The 10,288-nt window shown below is 36.6% G+C and overlaps 1 protein-coding gene across 1 annotated transcript; it reads right to left on the reverse strand.

Annotated features, from left to right (window-relative positions):
• Positions 1–8,485: 8,485 nt before the first annotated feature.
• Positions 8,486–9,445, reverse strand: LOC110299231 (olfactory receptor 51F1-like). Its single transcript, XM_021168882.2, has one exon. It carries the CDS (start codon positions 9,443–9,445, stop codon positions 8,486–8,488), a length of 960 nt encoding a protein of 319 aa, XP_021024541.1.
• Positions 9,446–10,288: the final 843 nt, after the last annotated feature.

Below are 10,288 nucleotides of genomic sequence, written 5' to 3' on the forward strand. Positions count from 1 at the left end.
CTGCTCCTCTGTCCCCCTTTAGTTATCAATTTTCCCTTCACTTCCCTCTTGTCCTTCCACATGCTGCTCTGAGATTCTGACATCATCCATCCCTTTGTGTCTATCTCTGGCACATTTTCCTCCCTTCCTTGGCCCATGAGCTTCCCATCACTGCTGAAATATTAGACTTCTAAACTCACTGAAAACCACAAGAGACTCATGCCTCCCTACAACCAAAATAAATGTGCCCATGTGAGCATGATTACTTGAAACTAACTACTTATGCACATTGGCTTTGGAAACAGTCTGCTGTTGGATGCTTCCTCAAACATTATTTTAAGTGTAGTTCAAAAACTTTCATCTGATAATGCCTTACAGCCAAAATCTTAAAGTTACTCTCAAAAATCTTAATTAAATAATACAGCAAAGCATGATGGTTTACACCTGTAATCTCAGCACTCAGGAGATGTCAGGAAGATGAAGATTTCAAGGGCATTTCACAACATAGTGTCTTAAAAGCTAGCCATGGCTACATGAACTATGTCTCAAAATCATTTATATAATACATATATTAAACAAATTTCTAATCTATATTTCATTCTTTCATAAGTCAGTAGACTCAGTTTGTCACATGTTTTTGTCAGAAAAATTATTAAAAGTATAAAAAAAAGTATAAAGTAGAATACATCTGAGATATAACTTTTATATAACTAATAAGTTTTTATATTACCATTTTTTACTCCAAGCTAAAACTAATATTTGTGAGATTTTCATATATATATGTGTATATATATGAAAATATATATATGTGTGTGTGTGTGTTATTTATAAGCAATATTTTATACTTCAGGCTAGCATTACATAATTAATGTAAATACCCTAAATGAATTCTATCCCTATTGATTTAGAAATAATTGAAGTGTCTACACAAATTTAATATTCTGTAATTCACCAAAAACAGAGAAACTGATTTAAATGTTTTAGATAACTAATAAATGAGACTGCCTTAACACAATTGGTTTGGAATAACCTCTATGCCTACTTAGTTGTCTGAAACAATTAAAATAGGGGAATAGCATTTGTTCCTATTTAGTTGTCCTGATTTACTAGTTGTAAGACAAAAATGTATCAAATGGATTGTTTAAAAAGTAATAATCCTACCTCCAGACAAATGTATGAGTATAAGATCAGTAAAAGTGATTGCTTAAGTTTATCACTTACCACTGAACATGCACACCAAACTTGACATCAAAACAAAAACCCATGAACTTTTATTTTGTAATGCTTGTCCTACACATATACATTGTAAAAGCAGTTAATAGAGAATTACCCAGGATTATGGCTAAGTTTAGTGTTATGATTTACATAACTAAAACACTTTCTAAATTATTCTGGGTGTTTTGCAACCTTCAAATTATGCTGTCTTAAATGAACAGATATTTGTTAAATCTCTAGAGAAGAACACATTCTACACTTTGTGTACTTTAAGCAACTTACCTTTTTATATGGTCGACCAAACTAAATAGTTGAAATACATTTATACCTCACTGAAAAGCCATGATAAAAAGATTCACATGTCTCCATCAATTACAGAAGTATCAATAATGAATTTTCTAAGCTATTACAAAACTTTCGTTTGTGATGTTTCCTAATTATCTTTTCCCTATGCTTCTCTGTAAAAGAGTAGTCGGTGGTGGTTAACAACTGTAACTATATGCAAAGGGAACTAAGCAAAAAATAGCAGAAATGCCCCGTAAAAACCTATACAAAGGGCCTGTGGGTATATCTCACTTAATATTGTACTGTGTGGCTTGTAAGAGCATGGGTTTGATCCTCTCTGTCTCAGTAACCTAATGTGGTAGTGTGCACTGGGAGGCACAGCAATCCCACTCAGGAGGAGAAGCTAGAACCTGCATAGCAAATTCAAGGCCAGCATGAGTGGACACAGCCTGCTGCAAAAGCCAAAAAGAAGGGTGGGGAGAGGGTATGAAAGGAATTCCAGGGACGGTATCTGGGGCCAAGGGGAGAAAAGCAAAAGGGAGAAGAATTGTAATTTTAATATAATTAAAAACATTTTTGAACTCCCTGGAGCCTCCAGTCTCTTGAGGGTTAGAAGTACATCACCTCTGAATGAACACAGACCCAGCAGACCTCTACTGTATGTATGTTGGGGGCCTCATATCAGCTGGTGTATGCTACCTGTTTGGTGGTCCAGAGTTTGAGAGATCTCGGGGTTCCAGATTAATTGAGACTGCTGGTCCTCCTACAGGATCACCCTTCTCCTCAGCTTCTTTCAGCCTTTCCCTAATTCAACAACAGGGATCAGCTGCTTCTGTCCATTGGTTGAGTGCAAATATCTGCATCTGACTTTCAGCTGTTCCTGTTCATTGGGTCTGAAAAGAGGGCAGTCATGATGGATCCCTTTTTGTGAGTGCTCCTTACCCTTAGTAATATTGTCAGGCCTTGGGGCCTCCCCTTGAGCTGGATCCCACTTTGGGCCTGTGGCTGGACCATCTTTTCCTCAGGCTCTTTTCCATTTCCATCCCTGCAGTTCTTTCATACAGGAACAATTATGGGTCAGAGTTTTGACTGTGGAATAGCAACTCCATCCCTCACTTGATACCCTGTCTTCCTGCTGGAGGTGGGCTCTATATGTTCCCTCGCCCTTCAAGATGAAATGTCTGGCATTTCATCTAAGATCCTTCCCTTTAAGTCCTTCCAGATCTCTGCTGTATTCTGGAGGGTGCCCCCGACCCCCTCACACCCTCCTACCTCCATATAGAGGTCGGGTGGAATGGAGAGTGGGGACATACATGTGGAGACAGGGAGTGGGGAGGAGGTATAGGATGTGGAAGTCAGACAGTGGATGGGAGGGGGAAATATAAATCGTAAAAAATTAATTTTAAAAATATTGTTAAGCAAGTCGTGCTCTAATAAAATTAATAAATGTCAATGAAAAAAATTTTTGAAGTAAAAAAAAGCATGCAAGGAGAGTATAATGTGTCTTAAAAAATGAAAAGAATGAAATATTTAATTTGTTCAGGGAAGAATAAAATGGAATCTTTTTAAAAAAATTATAATGCTTTGGTGTGGTCAAAAACAAGGAAGCAAAAGATTTGAAGGGATTTTTTTTGAAATATAGTAAATTTGTAAAAAACAATTTTAGAAAAGAAATTTTAAGTGCTATTAAACTGACTTTATATTCCAATGGCTGATTTGATTAAAATTACCTGTTGGTTTGAAGTTGAGTAAGTTTTCTTTCTGGAAGGATAAGAAAATTCAGACTATGTTAGGGACAGAGAGCAGAGGGGGACTCACTCAAATCTGGAGGTATCATAAGTGAGAATCAAGATCTTAGATTGGATCACAGTCTTGAAAAGCTATTCAAAAATCAATTGATAGGATCAACATAGTGAACATGGCCATTTAACCAAAAGCAATCTACAGATTCAATGCAATTCTCATAAAAATTCCAACACAATTCAACTTCATATGGAAAACAGGAAACAAAACAAAGCAAACAAACCAGGACAGCTAAAACAATCCTCTACAAGAAAAGAACCTCTGAGGGAATCACCATCCCAGAATTCAAGCTGTACTACAGAGCAATAGTGATAAAAACCACATGGGATTGGTATAGAAGCAGACAGGTTCATCAATAAAAGACCCATAAATAAACTCCCACATCTATGGACACTTGAGTTTTGTCAAAAAGTTCAAAATTATACAACAGAACAGGGAGAGCATCTTCAACAATTAGTGCTGGTCTAACCGGATGTCTGTATGTAGAAAAATGCAAATAGATCCATACTGATTACCCTGCAAAAAATTCAAGTCCAATTGAATCAAAGAACTCAGCATAAAACCAGATACACTAAATCAAATAGAGAGCAAAGTGGAGAATAACCTTGAACTCATTAGAACAGGAGACCACTTCCTAAACAGAACCCCATGGCTCAGGCACTACGATCTGTTGATTTGTGTGCATTTATAAATGGGACCTCGGGAAACTGAAAAGCTTATGTATGCAAAGGACACTGTCAACAGGACAAAATGACAGCCTACAGATTAGGAAAAGATCTCACCAACCCTACATCTGACAGTAGGCTAATATTCAAAATATATAAAGAATTCCAGAGGTTCGACACTAACAATGCAAATAACCCAATTAAAAATGGGTACAGAGCTAAATAGGAAAATCCTGCCTCTGACTAGGTCTAACTGAAGACTAATGGGAAACTTTCCTGGTGATGCCTTGGCACTCTATGAAGGGACTGCAACTATCCAGCCACAGTATTTTTATCCTGATTATGCTTTATTAAAAGTTCATATTTATTTTTATTTTTCTGTTTAATCTACAACAATCGGCTTAGACAATAAAACCACCTATACTTCCAAAGAGGATTGAGGTTACAATCTAGCATGTCTCACATGATAACAATATCTCTAGTTTTTTTCAGAATCATGTTTTCCCTCATTCTTTGTGTAAGAATCAGCCCTGCTTCTCCAATCCAGTCCTGAATACTGGAACTGCACTTCCTCTGGACCTGTTGGCTTTATTAAAGCAATCTGCCCCCTGCCAACCAGAGCATTTACTTTTCTTACCTACAAAGAAAATAATTTCTATTAAAATTCTAGCTTTATTAATTTCCTCACTCAGAAAGTTTTCTTTTATTTTCTGTTTTACAATTGACCTTATGAAAATAGTCTAGACATTAGCATCAACATATGTAGCATGCACAAATACACAAATCTGTGGGCACACATGCACACACACAAACACACACACACACACACACACACACATACACATACACAGAGCTAGTGTTTTAGACACAATTGGGAAAATTTCCCTTATTTCATGCCAAGACACTATCCTATGCAAATTCTTTCAAGTGAATGCAAATAACATTTTCTTTAGTTTTCAGATGTTTCTGTAACTAAGGTGGATCTTGTTTTTATGCCTTGCTTCTGCTCTGAGTCGCTTTTATGCTGATTTTAATGTTTGGAAATTTTAGTTGCAGGCCTGTCCATATTCTGAACTGAAGAATATGACAGACAGTAATATCCCTCTTTATAAGTGGTGTGTGTGTGTGTGTGCAATTATTAGTCAATCAAATTATCCCATCACTTTTAATAAATACCATCCTTTAGAGGATTTTAATTTTATTTTTATTATTTTGCCATCATCATAGCTGTAGTCCTTGAAAACTGTTTTATAGTAGCAAGCATATCTAAGAATAGCTGAAAAATTATTAGAAGGTAAATTATGATGTGTCTCTCATTGTTAACAAATTGACACTACTGCCTAAACTATAATTTACCTTATAATGATTTTGCAAGTATATGTAATGTATAATATATTAAAATTACATTTTTTGCAATTAAAACAGCTGAGGTTTATGCATAAGATAACTGTGTCATCGGGAGATTTTAGAAAGCCACCATTAATCATTTTTCAAACAATTAGTAGTTGGGTTTGTTTCTTTCTGACTAGACTTTCCTGCTATAGATAAGCCGTCTTGTCTGTCTGGTGTGTGTGTGTGTGTGTGTGTGTGTGTCTTCCTCTTTGTCTCCTTTCATTTACTATTTGTCTAATTGTCTCTCTTCTGTTTTCTATTGCTGTTTCTATTTTGGTCTTTATATAAACTTAAGTCTTTTCAGCTTGCAATTCTAGATTTTCATTTCTTCTTTGTCTTTGTCTCCACTTTTTCCCCTGTATTTCTGTTTCACTTCTTGCTGTCTTCAGTTTAACCTACACCTGAGATGAGTTAAGTCTGCACTAAATTTTAGGTGCTTTGATTCTGGGAGATTTAAGTCTTCAGTTATTCTTCTATCTATATAAATACTTCTCGTTTCTCCTGGTGTGGAACATGAGGGATGGTTTCAGACTCTGATAGATTCCAAGGAGGGAAATGCTGCATCAACATTAATGTGAATAGAGTATAGAACCAACCCTTAGAATACATTCCTACTGCCATCTATGACTCCTGGTCATTCCTTCACATGCAATAGGTTTTAATATTAGTAGTATTAGAGAGGTATTCATGATATGTTTTTTACTTTTAAATTATATTTTATAAATTTATTTGAAGTGTAATTACATAATTTTCTTCATCATCTCATCTTTCCAACCATTTCCTCATTCTTTCACTAATTTTTGGCATATTTTTCTTAATTACTACTGTTATGTATCTAGGTATGCAAACTAAATTAATATATAACTATAACCTGCTGAGTCCATTTATTATGTATATGTTTTAGAGATGACACTCAGTATTGAATAATGAATTAAGGTCCTCATCCCTAGGGAGGAATACTTTCCATTCACTAATCACTCATTGCTTGTCTATCTTTCTTCATCTAAGTCTGGAGTCTTTGTATATATATATATATATATATATATATATATATATATATATATATATGTCTTCATCTAGAAGTCCTCACTGGGATGCCAATTGGTGTTGATCATTATTCAGATCTTGTTTGGGGAGACCATACTTTTGAGATTTACAGTAGGTCCCTCATCCTATCTAGAAGATATAAACTTGCAGAAGAATTCCTGAACCTCTGACTCTAATAAAGAACCAAGATACACAAAACAACAAAACAGACTTATAAAGTTGTATCTCTCTGTATCTCTGTCTCTGTCTCCATCTCTGTCACCCTCTTCCTCTTCCTCTTCCACTCTCCCTCTCTCCCTCCACCTCCTCCTCCCCCTCTCACCCCCCCATTCTCTCTGGTTCTCACTCTGTGTATAACAAATATAATAAAAGAAAAAATGTTCAATATCCTTAATCATCAGGGAAATGCAAATCAAAACAACCCTGAGATTCCACCTCACACCAGTAAGAATGGCTAAGATAAAAAATCCAGGTGACAGCAGATGCTGCCTAGGATGTGGAGAAAGAGGAACACTCCTCCACTGCTGGTGGGATTTCAAGCTTGTACAACCACTTTGGAAATCAGTCTGGCAGTTCCTCAGAAAATTGGACATAGTAATACCGGAAGACGCAGCAATACCTCTCCTGGGCATATACTCAGAAGATGTTCCAACTGGTAAGAAGGACACACACTCCACTATGTTTATAGCAGCCTTATTTATAATAGCCAGAAGCTGGAAAAGAACCCAGATGTCCCTCAACAGAGGAATGGATACAGAAAATGTGGTATATTTACACAATGGAGTACTACTCAGCTATTAAAAACAATGAATTTATGAAATTCTTAGGCAAAAGGATATATCTGGAGGATATCATCCTGAGTGAGCTAACCCAATCACAAAAGAAGTCACTTGATATGCATTCACTGATAAGTGGATATTAGCCCAGAAACTTAGAATACCCAAGATACAATTTGCAAAACATAAGAAAATCAAGAAGAAGGAAGACCAACATGTGGATACTTCATTCCTCCTTTAATAGGGAACAAAATACCCATGGAAGGAGTTACAGAGACAAAGTTTGGAGCTAAGATGAAAGGATGGACCATCTAGAGACTACCCCACCCAGGAATCCATCCCATAATCAGCCACCAAAAGCAGACACTATTGCACATGCCAGCAAGATTTTGCTGAAAGGACCATGATGTAGCTGTCTCTTGTGAGGCTATGCCAGTGCTTGGCAAATACAGAAGTGGATGCTTACAGTCATGTACTGGATGGAACACAGGGCCCCCAATGAAGGAGCTAGAGAAAGTACCCAAGGAGCTGAAGGGGTTTGCAACCTGTAGGTGGAACAACAATATGAACTAACCAGTACCCCCAGAGCTCGTGTCTCTAGTTGCATATGTAACAGAAGATGGCCTAGTCAGCCATCATTGGGAAGAGGGGCCCCTAGGTCTTGCAAACTTTATATGCCCCAGTACAGGGGAATGCCAGGGCAAAGAAGTAGGAGTGGGTGGGTAGGAGAGCAGGGCAGGGGGGGTGTATAGGGGACTTTTGGGATAGCATTTGTAATGTAAATGAAGAAAATATCTAATAAAAAAATTGGAAAAAAAGGAAAAAAACATAAAACAATGGCTCATGTTCACCATCATGATGTTTATTTCAGATCACGAACCTTCATCACATTCTTCTTCTTGTAATTACTTTATTAGTTGAATTAATATCCAAATTACTTTTTTAAAATTTTCTAAGCCATATATATATTCATATAACATGAAATTTTGTGAAGTAACATCAGTATGTTAATTTTGCTTTGATTTTTCCTATGATGACAATAACATACATTGTAGTAAATTCTTAATGAACCATTGTTCATCATATAAGCTATATATTAAAAATATAAATATCCCTAATGTCCAAAACTTTCTTTTGACTAATACTTGCCTGAAACATCTATTCTTATTATGTATATCCTGCATTGTCTCTGGACACAACAAGCTAAGTAGTTTTGAAAAGGCTATGAAACATTAAAAACTGAGGCATAGATTCATGTTGATGCATACTTTACTCCTTGCCATGGAGAATCTGCCCTGAGAGCATTCAGCAGAAACTCTGTGTTCATTTTGCAAAGAGCAAACTAAGAATGGCCTTTCTGATTTGCTTTGTTTTCACACTGTAGATGATGGGGTTGAGCACAGGGGGTAGAAGAAGGTAAACATTGGCCATCATTGTATGGACTACCTTGGGCACTGACCGACCGTAGCGATGCACCAGAGACAGGCTAAACATAGGGATGTAGAAAACTGCAACTGCTGCAATGTGGGACACACAGGTGCTGAAGGCCTTGTGTCGTTCTTCGGATGAGGCAATATTAAGGACAGAGCGAATGATCAGAATATAAGATAAGACAATGCATGGAGTGTCTAGCCCTGTGGTCAGAATGAGATCAACTAGTCCACAGATGTTATTTGCCCGAGTGTCTGAACATGCTAACTTAATCACATCTGGATAATAGCAGTAGGAGTGGGAGAGGGTATTCCTTTTACAGAAAGAGACAGGTTTGAGGAGCAGAAACAGTGGAACTATTAAAAGTAGAGTGCGCATTATCACTAGAAAACCTATCTGAATGATTCTAGAATTAGTAAGAATTGAGGTATATCTAAGAGGTTTGCAGATCGCTACATAACGATCAAAAGCCATAGCCAGTAACACTCCAGATTCTGTACATGTGAACCCATGGAGAAAAAACATCTGAACAATGCAAAAATCTAGACTGATTTCATTTGCCTGAAACCACAGGATTCTCAAGGTGGTTGACATTGTAGAAAAAGTCAAACCCAGGTCAGTGGCAGAGAGCACGGAGAGGAAATAGTACATAGGTTCATGCAGGCTATGCTGGGTCACAATGATGAAGAGGATCATGCTGTTGCCAGAGAGGGCGGTGGCATAAAGACAACAGAAAGGAATGGAGATCCAGCCATGAGCAGACTCTAGGCCAGGAATACCAGTCAAGAAGAAGGTTGGTAATTTCGATGTGAAGTTGCTTAGGAATTCTGTGTTGTCCTGCGTTTGTAGCATTTGCCTTCACAATGCTCACATCCTAAGAAGTAACCAAAGAAATGTTGTTATAACTGTACTGTTATAAAAATATTTAAATGGTTTTCTGAGTAGTAAAACTACTCTAGGATATAAATTCTGTTGTTCAGAAAACTAAAATTTATTAATTTAGCAATTAAAATTAGGGACATTTAGAATATACAATGCTTTTATCCTTAAACCAAGAAACTATAATCACATAATTTTATACTTTTATATATTTACTTTTATATTTATAGACTTTTAAATTCCACAAGATTTTGTGCATAAATGGTGATTTCTAGAAATGCAAACAATAAAAACCTTTCAATGTGGGAGACTCAGTTCTTGGAACACAGAAAAATAAGCACATTTAATTTTTAATTTGCCAGGCTTAAAGTGAGCAGGAGAAACCTTCTCAAAGACTTTGTTTCTCTGGATTGGTCCTGCTGGTGTGACTCTCCACACATAGAATTCTAGAAGCAATCACTTTGATCCCAAATTATGGGTGAATAGCAAAAGAGAGTTGCTTATTAAAAGGAAAAGAAGGAAGCCAGCACATTGTAGAAATTTATGGGAAAGATTATATTTCCTAAGCCATGGGAAGTCTGAATGCTTTATGAGAACAATAAAAAAAATGAGAGTACTGTATTCCCCTATGTTTGACAGCAGTGCTGAACTACTTGAGCAGCCAACTCTAGTAAGCGTTGAAACATTCAGTGTAGTTCAGAGTAGTTGATCTTGGGAAATGCAGGTATACTTGTTAACTGAAACAATCAGTGGGGTGCATTAGAGATCTTGTGGTGCTGCTATCGTCTGTTTCATTTTCAGAAACTTAGCAATTGT

Source organism: Mus caroli, unplaced genomic scaffold (genome assembly GCF_978045245.1).
Source record: "Mus caroli unplaced genomic scaffold, Mus_caroli_1 scaffold_8, whole genome shotgun sequence".
Taxonomy (NCBI): domain Eukaryota; kingdom Metazoa; phylum Chordata; class Mammalia; order Rodentia; family Muridae; genus Mus; species Mus caroli.

Bases quoted from the DNA above. Each gene is read 5' to 3' on its own strand.
- LOC110299231 (XM_021168882.2), bottom strand. From the start codon at position 9,445: ATGCTACAAACGCAGGACAACACAGAATTCCTAAGCAACTTCACATCG.